The sequence below is a fragment of the Diaporthe citri genome, assembly GCF_014595645.1.
Source record: "Diaporthe citri strain NFHF-8-4 chromosome Unknown scaffold_13, whole genome shotgun sequence".
NCBI classification, from domain to species: domain Eukaryota; kingdom Fungi; phylum Ascomycota; class Sordariomycetes; order Diaporthales; family Diaporthaceae; genus Diaporthe; species Diaporthe citri.
Genome location: NW_025064858.1, coordinates 686028 through 701671, shown reverse-complemented (window position 1 = coordinate 701671; position 15644 = coordinate 686028). Strand labels below are relative to the sequence as shown.

At 51.3% G+C, this 15644-nt stretch overlaps 7 protein-coding genes across 7 annotated transcripts; 5 read left to right on the top strand and 2 right to left on the bottom strand.

Annotated features, from left to right (window-relative positions):
- Positions 1-1505: 1505 nt before the first annotated feature.
- On the top strand, positions 1506-2494 carry INS49_004926 (uncharacterized protein; the record flags this gene model as incomplete). The annotated part of the gene is made up of 2 exons (XM_043165713.1): positions 1506-2002; positions 2047-2494. 2 exons carry the CDS (start codon positions 1506-1508, stop codon positions 2492-2494), a joined length of 945 nt encoding a protein of 314 aa, XP_043017842.1.
- Positions 2495-2965: 471 nt separating this feature from the next.
- Positions 2966-4375, top strand: INS49_004925 (uncharacterized protein; the record flags this gene model as incomplete). Its single annotated transcript, XM_043165712.1, has 2 exons — positions 2966-3169; positions 4151-4375. 2 exons carry the CDS (start codon positions 2966-2968, stop codon positions 4373-4375), a joined length of 429 nt encoding a protein of 142 aa, XP_043017841.1.
- A 1091-nt stretch (positions 4376-5466) lies between these two features.
- Positions 5467-5968, top strand: INS49_004924 (uncharacterized protein; the record flags this gene model as incomplete). The annotated part of the gene is made up of 2 exons (XM_043165711.1): positions 5467-5895; positions 5966-5968. The coding sequence occupies 2 exons, from the start codon at positions 5467-5469 to the stop codon at positions 5966-5968; spliced, it is 432 nt and encodes a 143-aa protein (XP_043017840.1).
- A 1193-nt stretch (positions 5969-7161) lies between these two features.
- On the bottom strand, positions 7162-8775 carry INS49_004923 (uncharacterized protein; the record flags this gene model as incomplete). The annotated part of the gene is made up of 1 exon (XM_043165710.1): positions 7162-8775. The coding sequence occupies one exon, from the start codon at positions 8773-8775 to the stop codon at positions 7162-7164; it is 1614 nt and encodes a 537-aa protein (XP_043017839.1).
- Positions 8776-10018: 1243 nt separating this feature from the next.
- INS49_004922 (uncharacterized protein) lies at positions 10019-11095 on the top strand (the record flags this gene model as incomplete). The annotated part of the gene is made up of 1 exon (XM_043165709.1): positions 10019-11095. The coding sequence occupies one exon, from the start codon at positions 10019-10021 to the stop codon at positions 11093-11095; it is 1077 nt and encodes a 358-aa protein (XP_043017838.1).
- A 493-nt stretch (positions 11096-11588) lies between these two features.
- INS49_004921 (uncharacterized protein) lies at positions 11589-11990 on the bottom strand (the record flags this gene model as incomplete). Its single annotated transcript, XM_043165708.1, has 1 exon — positions 11589-11990. The coding sequence occupies one exon, from the start codon at positions 11988-11990 to the stop codon at positions 11589-11591; it is 402 nt and encodes a 133-aa protein (XP_043017837.1).
- A 797-nt stretch (positions 11991-12787) lies between these two features.
- Positions 12788-15230, top strand: INS49_004920 (uncharacterized protein; the record flags this gene model as incomplete). Its single annotated transcript, XM_043165707.1, has 4 exons — positions 12788-13195; positions 14436-14515; positions 14621-14801; positions 14868-15230. The coding sequence occupies 4 exons, from the start codon at positions 12788-12790 to the stop codon at positions 15228-15230; spliced, it is 1032 nt and encodes a 343-aa protein (XP_043017836.1).
- Between the last annotated feature and the right edge of the window lie 414 nt (positions 15231-15644).

The window sequence follows — 15644 nt, the reverse complement described above, 5'->3', positions numbered from 1 at the left end:
CGGCCACGACTCGCATCCCGTACTGGGCATTGTCAAGTGCTTGCAGTTGGGGACAACTTGATCAGCCTCAAATACAACGTGCAAAGAGAGAAGATCCCAGCGAGAGCTGGCGATGCCAGACATTAATCCCTTACACTTACACAGCCTCGTTCAGCTCGTTTCTAAAAGACCAATGAGTTATCAGAAACCACGAGATTGGGCTATGCGAGTGGAAAGGTTTCGAAGCCACTCAGCCGTCGGGCGCCCTCCGGGTATCACAGGCCAGTATTTGGCCGCCCTAACTCTTTGACCCTGGCTGTATTGGTAGCGGCATAGTGCTGGTAGGCTCCAAGCACGATCAATTATTTCCGGTGTCATATTGATCTTTTGAACCTGTCTCAGGCGGATGTTCTGACTTTGCACTGACCATCCGGCATTGTAAGGTCACCAAACGGTATTCGGGCATTCGATTGCAAACGAGGGCATGGGCATAACAAGAGATTTATTGTTCTACTACTAAATCTACCGTGCCTTTCGCCGGGTCGTCATCTCGCTTTACATCTGGCTAGGTGCAAGCTTGCGGCAATGACCAGAAGCAACGCTTTCGTTCACCTGACTGTCTTGCCACAAGGTCAGAAACTCCATGCCAGTTGACGTTTCATCTCGTTTCCGCCTCGGTCAGCGTGACCGATATCCACCACTTTGCAGTCAGCGGGTATCGCCGCGGGATGGAGTTCGTTGGGGCGGATGAGCCTCCACATTCCTTGGATATGCCAAGCTCAAGGGCTCCTACATCGGATAGGCAATACCGATTGCTACCAAGTAGGAAATCTGCACCGAGAATGATGGCACAGGGGAAACCAATTAGCCTCACTTGGTAAGTGTGCTTTACTTCCCATCTCACTCGAGCACAACTCTGGGTGTATCTCAAGTTCTGTTCTCCGGCCGATACCCTCTTACTGAGGATACTCACGCGCAACTTAAAGACCTTGAACTCCAGGCGAAAACACTGGTTGGGTCTTTAGCTCTTCAAGGAATGTGAGAGAGCTTCATGCCGCGGCAGCACCCCTGTAGCTAGCAAGAGCCATACTTAACGTCGGACCCGGCCATATCACACGAGGTTTGGAAACGACTTGGCATACCCATAACTAATATTTAAAGATGATATAACGACTCGTGGAAAGTCCACCGGCATCTTTCAACTGGAAACAGTACTTACTATTATGGTCGTCAACCTGTATGTTTGCCAATGCGGTGGCAAGTTTGCGTACCCATGTCTGCATGCCAAGCTGTTTACCCACCTTGCTCCGCTCTGGAATATGATATAGGGAATATGAAGTAGGCGAATCCTACTCTGTGTATCTGGTTGCCCATTTAGCGTCGGTAGTCCAATGTTGCAATTATATAAAGCCCCGCGCTTCCGGCATTGAGTCCGGAAGTTCTCATCAAGCATCTCCACAACGCAGAAAGTCCAACGTCGCACAGGCAATAAGACGGCGCGAAACTCCTATTGACACCCTTGGACAATGGCTTCCAAATCTCTCCTGATGGCCGCCAACGCCGGGGCAGCTTGGGCATGCTACACCTCACCTGTGCCCCCAGGGTTCACCTCAAACAACACAGGCGCCATCTGGGCATATGTTGACTACAGTGACCCAGCTGTCGCTGTGATCCCCGGCGCCTTCAACCGATCGGTCTTCGACGCCCCTTTCGCCAGCGAAGTATCTGATGATAGGCAAGCTTCAGCGAATTCTTTCCTCAATACGACCGATTTCATTGCCTACGACGAGCGTTTCTTCTCCATCATTGGACCTGCAGCCACAGTCACACATGTCCAAAGGTTGAGCACCGCCAATGTCCATGAAGCTCCATGTTGGAATCCTGGCACTCGGGAGCTGCTTTTCACGGAACGGGGACATCCGAGCCCAGAGAATGGCATCCATCGATGGCAGTACTTGCTCGGTGTGGATAATAACGAGTTGAGGAACATTACCACCGTGCCACCCACCACCAATCTTCACGGGTGTGTCTACTTCAAGGACTCATATTTCGGCGTCACTGATGGAGACCGGAAGAGATTGGAAGGCTGATCAAGATCGATCCCTCGACCCTTGAGACGACCGTGCTCCTGAACAACTTCTACCAGCAGCCATTCCTGGGATTCAATGACCTCGACACTGACCGCGACGGCAACTTCTGGCTCACTGATTCGGATAGTGCTTGGGGCCGAGACATCATCCCATTCAGCAGGCCGACACTTCCCTCCGTCTATTTTGTCAACAGATCCAACATGCGTCCCCGCGTGAGCCACATCACCGATGGAAATGCCAATGGAATCGCCATCTCGCCTGACGGATCGACCCTTTATCTCCCTGACGCCGGCGTGTCTGAGAAAAAGCCAGTCGACCGGAAGAACCCCTACAACAAGCGTGACCTCTCCGCCTTCGACGTTTCTGCTACGGGTGGTGTTTTGAGCAACCGCAGGTTATTGAACAACCCGATCAGTTATTTCTAGAGAGGGGATATTCGCATCCATAGAAACGGATGGTACATCCACAATGTACCTACCATGTCACGTGACTACAATCGCCTTCATCGCCACCCAAGTTAACTTAACCACCCTACGCTAACGCTACATTGAATTAATTAAATACTTATTAAGATTAATCGTTTCGGTATTAAAGATAACTTTTAATTACTTAAATATATTTTTTTTAGTATTATAGCGATAACGCAAGTCCTAAATTACTTTAGTCTTAAGGCATAGTGGTAAAGTAGATAAGGAGGCATTAAAATACCATATAATTAAGTAATTAGCACCCTAAAGAGTGCAAAAAAAGCTACATTGGTGATGAGAATATATATCATAGCGTTGCTAATTGTAAATTAACATTGCGTTATATTAATTTGGTGATGGGGCGTTAACTGTGCATTGGCTGTAGCATGTGTGGCAGGTACATTATAGATATACCATCCGTTTCTGTGCATGCGAATATCCCCTCTCTATTTCTATGATGGCATCAAGGTCGGCGGGGAAGGTTACATCATTTCCGGAGCGGGGCACGGTGTCGATTTTATTGACCCGGTCGATGGCATCACGCCGGGGTCAATCAGGCTTGGTGGTGGCGAGAACGTTGCTGTCAACGTTGCTCTGGGAGAGAACGAGCTGTTCGTTGTGGGCAAGGGTGGTGTATGGCATGTACAAAATGTCGCAACAAAGCTGATCAGGGATTGGATTGAAGAATTCAAGGTCCTTTGACTCCGCAACCACCCTCCTGCCACGCAGGCTACAAATGTTTCCATTTTCAGCCGCTAATATATATTCACGATCCCTGAGCTCCCGCCGCCAAGGCAGGCTCTGGCGATTTCTTTGATAAGACTAGCATCCAGTCTAAACTAGCATTCTTCAAACGAGCCATGAAAAACGGCCGTCTTGCTGGCTTGTATCCTTCCAGGTTGGAAGTGGTGTATAGCATGACCCTAGAAAAGTCCAACGAAATGTTGTGGCGTTCGGGAGCACTTCCAAGAATCCGTCAAAATCTGATCAAATCACCCGGACTAGATAAATAGCCCTAATTGAAGAAGCCAATTCCCCAGGCCATATGAGAATGGCCGAGTGGAGTTCCCATATAGGCTGACTTGCTCCTCGGATAGTGCCTTATCGTAGCATCGAGCTCAGCCCAGCAACGACGGCTCTTCAGTACTCGAGAAAGTGCTTCGAGGGCATGAGAGCCTTTCGGAAAACTAATGCGAAGATGCGTCTGTTTCGTCCATGTAATAACATGACGCGATGCACCCACTCAGCCACTTGGATCAGCCTGCCCGAGGTGGACAGCTACGCCGTGTTTGAAGTCATGTGGAAGCTTGTCGAGATGGACCAACACTTGATTCCCAAGCATGAGAAATGCACTTATCGTCAGAAATCTACAAGACTCGCTAGATATTTGATCACGGGACGGCCTACTCGGGTTGTGCCTAACCAAAAGTGCGAACAGTGAAAAAGGCCACTCGTTATATCTCCCGCCGACCATGATCGCTAAACCCCACCCCCCCCCCCCCGAAATTTCTCTCACATCCCCAAAATCGGCCTTGCTATTTCTCATCGTTTCGAATATCGCCTCGTACTATCAGCCCGGCTCAAGGGTCATCAGCATGGAGACGGTGCCCGAAGTCCGCGGCGGGGGCCGCGGACAAATACAAGGTCGGGCCCAACTACGCCCCGAGCATCGTGCCTGGTTTAAGGCCCAAGCGCCACGGTCTAGACCAGTACCTCTGGCTCATCGGCGACGATAGCCCCACCACTGAGGCAACAGGCATGGACATGTTCGCCGTGGTCGAGGAGAGGGGCGCAGGCACCGACACCCGGGACCCCCGAGCGGCAGCCAGTCGTCCTTGAGCTGGTCAAATCGCCACTCGAGGGGTTAATACTTCCGGGGGGTCACGAGGGACTTGGTCCTGTAGCTGGTTCATGATGCTGGTACTGCACTAATAGGGGCGTCTTTGCCACCAGCCCTGGTAATGTCAGCCCTTATTTAGGTTGTCAGTAGTAATATCTTGGCAATTGTCCTTTCCCCTTCGCATTGCAAGTTCTCGGACTACGTTGATCTGCAATAATCGGACTTCATGAAATTACTCAAGGCAACAACAGACATGGTCACTCATGAGACGATCTCGGTTGGCGCCTTTAAGCCAACTCTCTGAGGGCGAGCCTATACTTTGGAAATATGTCACTACTACCACGAGACATACATCTAGCACACGAAGCCCGTTCCAAGTAGCCATCCATACCCGCTGCCATTCCTTTTCTTTTCTTTTCTTTTCTTTTCTTTTCTTTTCTTTTCTTAGGTTGGTAAAAAGTGCCATCTCGACTTTCAGCAGGTATAGGCATGCTAGGCACGGTAGCGTTGATCTATGTGATATGACCCTTGACTAGCTCCGCTGTCACGTTACACGAACTGAGCAAAGCAATAAATCATAGAGAGGAAGTCCGAGTATTCGGATTCTGTTCAAACAGTGGATACCGTATAATCCTGTTCCAACGGTTAATACCGTGTAAGCCTGAAGGAAGTTGTTCTAGTAGGGGGGGCCTGCTAGCGTTTCGCGGGAGTAGAGGTACACCAATAGATCGAGAAACATTCGATCCACAGCACGTTTAAGCTTAAAAGCCAAGACGGCTGCCTAGGTACGTAAGCCGGAGACAGCCGTGGATACCTGGGGATTTCGAATCTTGCCCATGTGCTGGCAATTAACCCTTGTGATGACAAAGCTCCCCTACTACACAGTAGCACAACTTCCAGGCTTGCAACTTGAAGATCCTACAATATACGAATCGACTTAAATGCCTCTGCGATGTGATCTCTATATAAAGGGTTGTTCAGCAGCCTGTTCCAGTCTGTAGCATCGTCTATCTCCATCAATTCACCAAACCACCACTTCTGTTCACCAATCAAACAATCTTTGAGACCCTGATCTTTCCATATCAACAAGATGCAAATCCTTGCGACGATCCTGGGCCTTGCTGCCACCGCCGCTGCTATTGATGCCCGACTCTACTACAACCGCGGTTGCAGTGGCAGTGGCGTTCAATGCGGCGGTTTGAACCCGGATACTTGCTGTCCCGCAGGAGGGAACGACTTTGGGAGCGTTGAATTCAGATTCATCCCACTCGACTGGACTATTGAGGGCAGGGGCCATTCCGGTGGCAACTGCAACAATTTGCAAGAGAGGGGCTACCCTACCAGGGTCGACTCTATTTGCCTTAGCCTGGGGCCATTCTCTGGTGCCGGTTACGGCTTTAGGAACAAGAAGCGCGGAGAGGCCGAATATGCAGACTGCGCAAAGACCGATTCCATTTTTACCGAAGATGGGGTCAACTATAACCTTGCTGATTTGGACGATGATACTGTCGCTAAACTGGTACGTCTGCCCCCTTCCAAAGCTGATTTTGATGAAAGATTAGACGCTGACATCTTGTTTTATCATATAGTAAGCAGAGTCCTCTCTAGGAAAAGGGGACTTTTCCTTGTTCTGTCCGTGATAAGTCATACTAATCGTAATCTTCTTCTAGGCTTGCGATTGCAGCACAAGGCGCCAACTCTACCGACATCCCCGAGGAGTTCCAGAGCTTGAGGATCGAATAGAGCCTGGTAAAATGAAGTCTCGGGTGCGATGGACTGTGATGATGTATAAGTGGATAGGGGGGCGCCTCTGTGGCTTTATGTGGCTGTGTGGAGTCGTATTGCCTATTTATGGGAGCTCGTTTCACCAGCTGTCGATACATTGTTCTTCTTCTTCAGACTGAAATAACACGAATTTATTGCCCCTACTGTTTTCCAATTGACCATTGGAATCTCCTATTGTATGCTCCGATGTGACAAAATAACGTCGTATTGTTGAGGGTGGTAGAACTGTGAGACTTACTAAGGGTCAAACGTCGTCAATTTAACTTGTCTTGTATTTGCAAGTTATTTTTGGATGGCGGAAATTGTCAGGAAAATATGGCAGATGTTCGGTGGCAGAAACAGGCTTGGTTAATGAGTTCTATCCGCGGGCGTAATACACAATGATTTCAACTTCACAAGGTTTATCTGACGACAGGTTGAGACTTTTCGGCTGTGCACTCAACTTACCAGAATCACGGCCATGCTGTCGGGTTGACATTTCACCGCATTCTGTAATTAGCACATTAAATGATGTAAGGCCAGACTCTGGCAACCCAAAATGGCCCCACGTGATGCCTAGTGAATGTGGCTGCATACTGCAGCACTAGCCGGTACTTTATTTGCTCGACGGTGTGCCGACATGCCTGTGGTAGATGCGAAGAAGGGAATGGAGGGCCCGTCACATTATCTTGACCCAAATCGAAGACTTGATATAATCAACAGACATGGACTGATTGTATTGTTGGTTCAGCATCTCCTATACCCAGCGGGCCCTCCCGGCCATGATACCGATTGACGCAGCAAGAGATGTATCAGCCAATGTCCTGGAATCAACATCGTCATGGCCTCATTGGGCTGTATTGGCTTTACTGGTACCACAACGAGCTGTATCTCCTGCCTTGATTCAGCCGCGGAATGCTCAAGTCGTCATCCCTGTGTGTTCTAAGTATTCGGTGCCCAAAACCATTGTGACGTATGGAGAAACAAAATTAGAATGTGATACCGTATTTCTGACCAATCTTCATCCAGAGTGTATTCCCGTCCCACCGTCCTCCCATAATAAAGATGTCGATGTTGAAATACTGTCCTGGCTTTCCCCAAACCCCTCGCTCTCATCAGCCCACGAACCATCTTCCCCTCCCCCTGAAACAGTTCTGGCTCCTTCGTCCTCACCTAGTTGCCTTGCCAATGGGTAGGCGAAGCCCGGGTTCGGGCCCACTGTCGCTGAACCCGCTTCAATAGCTGGCACCTGCGCCGACTGCGTTGCTGTCGAGTTGAAGTCGGACGCCCGGCGGTTGACATGGCGTATAGTCGATGCAGAGTTGACACCTTGACTGCCAGATACGGAGTAACATGACCTCTCTGAAAGGTCAGCCTCATTGTCCAACCTCAACGCTGGCACTCTAGACAAACAGCCAGCGGCAGTCGGTCGATCGTCTGGGTCCCAGGATAGCATCTCCCAGACCAGGCCAGCAAAGTATGGGTTCTGCAATGACTCCAATAATAAATCGGCCCCTAACCTGCTCATCGCATCACAGTATTCCAAGTCAAAAATACGGTGGCCGTTGAAGTTCGGCATTCCTCCGTGGGTCAGCTCGACTGCAATAACTCCCAATGACCAAATGTCCGACGAGTTCTTGTATATGTGTCTCAAGCCCCCGTGAATTTCTCTGTCCCTCGTGAGCAGAACCTCGGGTGCCATGTAATATTGGGTCCCAACAAATGTTCCCATGTTGGACTCTCCTTGTTTGGACAGACCAAAGTCGCTCACTGCAATTTCGAGAGGCTCCCTGGACCGGATGAGGATATTGTCTGGCTTGAGGTCGCGATGTGTGATATTATGGCTGTGAAGGTAATCGACAGCAGCGAATGCTTGGGTCATAATCACCATGATTTCGTTCCCTTTAAAGCAAATCCATCTGTGCTGTTCGTAAAGAGACCCTAGATCGCAGTACTCCATGATGATCATTGGGTCAGAGCCTTGTATCTCTTGTATATCGATGTAGCGAGCGATGTATCTGTGTTCGAGAGTGCTCATCAAGGCATATTCGTGCTGGAAATCCGGGTACTTCTGTACTCGCTTCCCAGCACACCTTGCCCAATTGGAGCTGTTGAAGACCTCGAAGACCTGGGAAGATGCGCCGCGACCGAGTCGTTTATCGCCGATGATCCAGGCATAGCGGCCCTTCTTTCGATCAGGTGCACTCCGCTCGGCCGCGGGTAATATATCCCCAGTTGTAATAGCGCGGCTCTCCAGAGCTAGTCCACCCAAAAAGGGCATCATGTTGTTTTGGTAGGCTTGGAACTGCCGGACCATCCGTTGATACTCATGCATATGGTACGAATGGTCTGGAACCTGGAAAACAATTTGGGTTTCTGATTGGCCGAGCGCCATGCCCACCGTCCAGCCTACGGGGACGACCCATTGTGGCGGATCAGCTCCATTGCCGCAGCTTTCGTGCCGTTGAGGGTATGGTATCCCGGTCGAGTTGACGTGCGGTAGCTGTGTGTAGATGACCTTGGACCCGAATTTAGAAGGATCTCGAATTATGACTCGGCCCCACTCGTCGAATCCCACGGAAAGATGGCACCCACTAACTGCGGAGGTAGAGTCGACGCGAATATCAGCGCCCATGTCCCGCCCGACCCAGAACCAAGGCGTTCCCTTTGACTTTGCGGTCAGCCACAAGTGGATACTCTCTAAAGCCTAGATATTTTCAAGATATTGTCGTGATGTACCGCAGAACTCAGTCATTTGGGTAAACAGTGTGACATGGGACAAGGGGGCAGCGTTGTGAACGGAGAATACCAACATTACTTGGAGGGGTCGAGAATTTGAGGGTAAGCTTGATTATTTCTTCTTCTTCCGTGATCTCTCGATGTTTGCGACGCCTAATACGAGTGAAGCGACTCCTCCTAAAAGGATCGTGGTGAGGTACATCAAACCAGTGGGCTGGCCCGGTCACTTCTAGGATCACGTCCCACTCGGGGTTACCTCGCGTGTTGGGCATTTCTCGGCTGTTGGAGAGATTGAAAATGGTAGAAATTGCAGGTGCTGATGAGTGAAAAGATTGCCAAATCAAATTGAGTCGTAGCGATAGGAAAACCACAGGGAAGAGCGCTGGGTGCATTTTATATCATATGGAATTGTCACCAACTGCCTCTGTGACTAACTAGCTCTAGGTAAGTCACAGCTCACAGAGTCTCAACGTTTGGGTGTGATTTTGCCGGCAGTCTACCTTTTATGGTGGTATAAACCACTGTGGGTTAGACTTCGACGATATAACCCCTTCTACAGCAGCTTGCTGTGGGACGATCTCCTGTGGGAGAACCACTTGTAGGATAATATCTTGTGGGATAGACACGTGTTGGATAACTCCATTCAGGTCAAGCATACTATACTCTCACAGATATATGGGAATAATTTATGCTGACTGGGGAGGTATCCTGTCCCAACCAGTCTAATTTGAACGACCTGGCCAGCCCTGGAGGTCCTGGGATTCATCAATCTGTGGGTCACTGACCAACGGTTGTGCGACAAGCGCCACATTCTTCCAAAGAGTTCGATTGTGACTAACTCCTGGATTGCGTTTGCTTGAATGTTGTCTCTAAGCAGCCGAGGGTTGATGCAGCACCTGCCTGTCACACTGGCTGACTCACTATCCGCCGCTGCGAACCATCAAGTCCCCCAGAATTCGCCTGTCGACCCTCCAAGTCTGGCCCAGTGCTCAAGTACGACATAAGACCTCCTTCAGTGTGGCGACCCCTCAAATCTCCTGGATTTCTGCTCTGAACTTCAATTTCCGACCAGCTACTGCACATTTAACTACCGAAGACACATTTTATACACTTCTGGGCTTTCTCGCAGACATCTCATCATGCCACTTCCAGTTGACTGTTCTCAACCAAGGCTGGAGCCCAGACGAAGCCTTGAATTCCTCGCATCTACCTATGATGCCAGTGCCGAAAACTCGTCTTCCCAGAACGACGAGGATGTTTCCGCAGCCGAATCGGATGATTCCAACGTCACCCAAGAGGAACCTGTCGAAACGATTCTCGCAGAAGCTGAGGCTGCCCGGCAGCAGAAGATGCGCCTCGGATGCAGACCGACGAGATCTATCAAGAAGTACGATCCGGAGGACGTCAATCTCATCCCTATGGCCGATAACCACCCCAGAGCAAAGCTGTATCCAGGTCCAATCCGTCCTGCTCCACAACGCACTGTTCCATGGGATGAAACATTGTATCGTACCTGCTGCGCCGACGAAAGGATGCATTTTTGTTCGGAGTTGCTTGCTTGGGACAGTTTCTTGAGATCGATCAGACGCGACTGGATCAGGCGTGATGAGGCGGCAGAAGACACAATTCCACCACCGCCACCCGTGCTTGAGTGGGATCCTTTAGACCTACACACGCGATATCTGGTCTTTTTGAAGCAGACCCGGACTGATGACGAGAATGACGACAACTACTTCACGGTCCTCAGCCGGTTCAACTTCTGGCCGTATCATCTGTTCGTGGATCATGTCGAAGCAGTTGAGCGACAAGTTGCCGAGATACGAAAAGAGCGTGGTTTGGCACACACTCCTTCAGTTGGAGTGACCGAGCCAAATCAAAACAGACTTCGACAGGCAAAAACACAATCAACATTGTCTGTGAACACCAACACCCGAGAGGACGATGCCAGCGAACTAGCTCTGGCACCCAAGCTGGCGAGTACTGAATTCCAGAATGCAATCAGCGGCCCACCAAAGCGACGTTGGCCTGGAGGCACCGCCCACCAGAACCAAACACTATTACCCATACCCGCACCAGGGGAATTGGCTATCACCAAAGCTACCAATAAACCCAGCCATCGTGACGAATTTCAGGCGAAGCCCGGCTCTGGGAACGGAGCAGCGGAGGCTCCCAGTGACCGTGCGTTTGGGAAGGGCGCTTGTGTGGTGAAACGATAGAAGTGGAAGCCATCCGGACCGCCTGTCACGGTTCTCAGGAAGGAGCGTGAGAATCGCGGAGACGGAGGCAGAGGGTTCGAGAGGGGCGATTGAAAAGTGGTTATTCGACATTCACACTAGATGTTTGCAGCGAGCGGGTTTTCGTCAAGATTGGTACACCGCCTACCTAGGTACGCACCACTCTGAAGCTAAGTATTGATTACGGAGTAGCGTTATATCATGCATTTAACACGCAGTTTAGTACGGCGAAGTTGATGGAATTCTTCCTATGGTGGAGAGTATTTTGTTTTTCACTGCAAGAAGAGACATATGGCGCTGACAACAAGCAGCTGTGTCAGGTACATTGAACATATCGACTTGGTAACGCGTGGGCCTCGATATCGCTGACCTCCCGGGTGAAGATGTCAGCACGTTGACATGTGCCGTTGCTCTTGCTGAACATCATCTGGCCCAAGGGAGAGCCTTGCCAGCTGTAGATCCCCTTCTCACGACACTAAGACCCCCGCTCAGCGCCGAGGAGCCCAGCCGTCAACAGCATGCCGACCGGGATGAACCCCCAGTGTCCCCACTCCCCGCCGCCAGTCTGCCAGCGGCTGACAAACCCATCCACAACAGCCACGGGGGTGTTGACCAGCATGAGGACGCCCATCAGCCGGTGCTCGCCGGCCCACCAGAGTGCGAGGCTGGCCAGGCCCATGGTCGCCTGCCGCACGCCGTACATGCGCAGCAGCGAGAAGGAGAGCTTCTGGCCCTGGGGCTCCGGCGGCATTGGGAAGCCTAGCATCGAGAGGCCGGCGGCCGGGCGCAGCATTCCGTAGAGCCCGGCCGAGACGGGGAGGATGTTCAGGACCGCGGTCGCGTTGGCGAAGGCCGTTGTCGTAAGGCCGAGAGACATGGTGGTTCGAAATGTGGAGGCGTCCCGAGGTCGTAACTGAAGCTGTTGGGCTGGCTTAGCAGTTTTCTGATGGATTTGCTCCTTTATGATACTAATGAGTTGTCCTGGGTGAGTTTTGGTTTCGGCGAGTCTACAGTTCTGATAAAATTTGAGGTGGCGAGTGACTGTGAACCCCGCGTAAGAAGGAACCTTGTTGAGCCGTCCCTGAAAGAGAGCTGAACCCGTTCAGGGCCGGCAACAGTGTGCACTAACGCCAACATATACTAGTTGACACGTCATATGGCTATGATTAGCGCGAAGCCGTTGCCCGTGGAGATTCCATAGGGCACCTTCATTCAATAATGTCATCACGAATGATTGTGTTTTGGATGCTCGGGCAGGAGTGAGTCACTATCAGAAGTGAGACATCGCTGGCAGATAATCCACCAGCTACGATGCACCATGTCCAAAAAAGACAGAAATTCAAGATGGTGCTCCAGATGTCATATCATCAATTACTCACTCGTTGTAAATCGTTCCCCGAATGGTTCCAGCGACTACTTGGTCCCTTTAACACCGTCGATGGCACGAGTGCAATGGAACAAAGCCTTTGTGTATGTAATCTAATAGGGTGTGCTCGCGTTGGTGGCTAGACGGAAACAGACAGCTCGGGTTGCCTCTTTGTTCTGCCTCAGGACCAGGCCTTATTGAAATGTGCACCGACGCTACAGAGCAGGCCTCAGAGTCGTGTTCTGCAAATTTGCAAAGGCCAACGGTTACAGTTTCCCGCGAGGAATAACACCACGACCAAGCTGAACATGGCGGCCAATCCTAACGGCTACCCGCCCAAGACGCCGGCATTCCTCGATCTGCAGCGGAGAGCGGGCTTCAGGCACGAGATTTATAGGACAGAGGGAAAGTCTAATATCGATCCGAACAACCTCGTTCACGCCACGGCTATTGCAGCTCGGACACAGCCCGTCGCGGGCGTAGGCGCCTTCCAGCAGGGGCCGGCACCGCGATCTGCTGCTGCCAAGGCACTGCTCATCGCTTCAATCGCGAACCGAGGCACGGTCGGCGCACGTACGGGGATATATGACGAGCGCTATCGCGGCCCAACTATAGCGCCCTTTGACCGAGGCTGGGCTGGAGGTCAGCTGAATGTAGCTGCTGCTCGAGCCCAAATGGCGTCCAATAACCTATCTTTCGTGAGGCAGCTCGGGTGGGTGAGTGACGTCCAACGGCTCTGTGGATGTAAATCTGCGATCGTGCATTCACTACAGGACAGACTAAGTTCCTAAAAGACGAGAAAAGATGCTTTAGAGTCCTGCTTTGGTGTTGGCTAATGTGCAATCTGACCATGCGATGGCAGGGCGAAGACGGCACTGCGACCCTTTGGCACTATTCGAATCCTGCACCTGGAGGAAATGATGGCAACGTCGTCTGCAAAGTTAGGTACTCTCAAACCGCTAATAACTTTATCAATGAGGACGATAAGTTGACCGTGAGTTGGCGTCTTGGTCTTCCTCCCTTTTATGCTTCCCTGGGGTGCAACAAAACAACCCCAGCGAGGCTGTCCAAGCCTGGCGAAATATAGTCATCCTGGAACTAGAGAAAAAGACTCTGATTCGTGATCAACGGTCTCCTGAGACGTAGACACTTAATCGAGCCCCGCACCTGCAGCATCGTGCCGAGCTGTCGGACTTGTTATTTCCGCCTCCCAATTTTCAAGCCGGATTAGACGCCATAGCTCTCGAATTCAGCCCAGACCACTCGTGGACACCATACGCAAGACAAGGGGACTTGCGGGCATGGTAAGTGGTTTCTGGGAGGAAAGAGCTCGGTCCATTGTCAGCGGTCTTTCCAGTGTGGTCTACGTACCGGTGCGGCGTGTACTCAATTGTGCAATTCAGCAACTTCGTGGATAGCCAGTTGACGAGGTAATAGGATAGCTAGGGTGACTGAGCAGGGGGAGGCATTCCCTAAAGCGGTGCTCTGGCAGTTCTTGCGATGTCGTGAGTAGACCTGGTTGCTGATATTGGCGATGGCATCTTCCCCGTCCAAGGCCACATCGATAGACAATTCAAAGCACCATGGTCAGCTAAACTCTATTTGTAGTTACTGAAGCTTGTATCGCCTTGGCATACCCTCCAAGAGACCAAGTCTTGCCTCCTCATCCACTCTATGGTCCAGATCTGCCGGAAGTCATACCGCCGGCTGGAGCGGCAGCCGCAGGCTACGGAAATATTGTCCACACTGCTCTTGACCCTTCATGCAGTACAGTTCATCTCCCGATCCATCAGCATCCACATTGTGCTAATGGCAACGTAGTATTTATGGACTACAATAATACTCATATCAACGTGCCCCGGCTGCAGGTACAGTTTTCCTTTGAACTCACACAGCCTGTCGAGGTTCATCGCCGATGCTCATCCAGGTTCATAATTTGCTAAACTACGAATGCAGGTCGGAGACTTCGGTCGCTCTGTCGACCCAGGACAGTTGGGTCTCCCGATTTTCATGCCGCCAAATAACTTCACCAGACTGTAAGGCGAACGCATTTCTTACCGATGTAAATCTTTGTTCCACGTGTTTCCGGTCGCACGCCCCGTTTGCCTCCCACTGACGGCTCGAGCTAATAATGTACACAGGAGCCGCCTTTGGTCGGAAAGACTTGGTGGAAAGGACGGCTGGTGGTTGCCTGAGCACTTCAGTGCTGAGTGGGATAATGTCAACTACGAGCCTTTCTCCGAGGGCCTCACGAACTTTGCCACGGGCGCAGGCGCAGCAGGGGCATTCAACGAGAAGAGCAACGTTTTCCACATCGGAATGGTAGGCTTAAAAACACTTGGGTAGCATATGACATTCCCAAGACCCAGCTGACGGCCCCTTTTGCAGTTGATCTGGTGCTGCATGCTGCTGCACGTGCCGGAAACCCCCCCGAGATCAACGCCGATACCGAAGTCAGGGGCCAACATGGGCAACCAAGGGTGGACCTACGTCGGCGAAATGAGACAGCGGATGTACCATGAAAAGTTCGGGAGAGTCCTCTGCGATCTAGTCAGCGACTGCTGCAAGCACATGCCCGCGGACCGGCCTGGTCTGGGCGCGCTGGCGGCGCGGGTGGCAGCCGGGGTGGCTCGCAACCCGATCACAAACGACGACGCCAACTTTGTTCAGAGAACGTTACAGAATCCCCCGCCTCCGAATCCAGAGCCCGGCACTGTGGCTCCTGGGGCGCGCTTCGTACTGCCGTGGTGAGCCATGCGAAGTGCGGCAACAAGTTGCGCTATGTCACTTCTCGCCAACTATACATCGAGAAAGGAATAAAAGACAGTGCCTGGGCTTGTTTGGGAGCTCTGAAGCCACATTTGCGGCGGCACAACCAAAGCAAGGGCCTTTGTGATCATTTGGGGGTGAGAAAGCACTTGGGAGGTCACGGTGGCTGCTTTGCCTCGGAACTTTGAGATGGTACGACAGCCAACACCTTTGTGGAAGTACTTAAGGGAGTGTAATTGTGCCGCATTAGCGGCGTCGCTTTTGCCTTCAACAACCTTCACATCAGCGCTTGGTGTTGCGTTGCCGTCGGGGTCTGTAGCTGGATAGGTACCGACAGCTTTCTGAATAAAGCATATGTAATTAGGCGCATATCAGGATATCAAACTGTGTCCGATT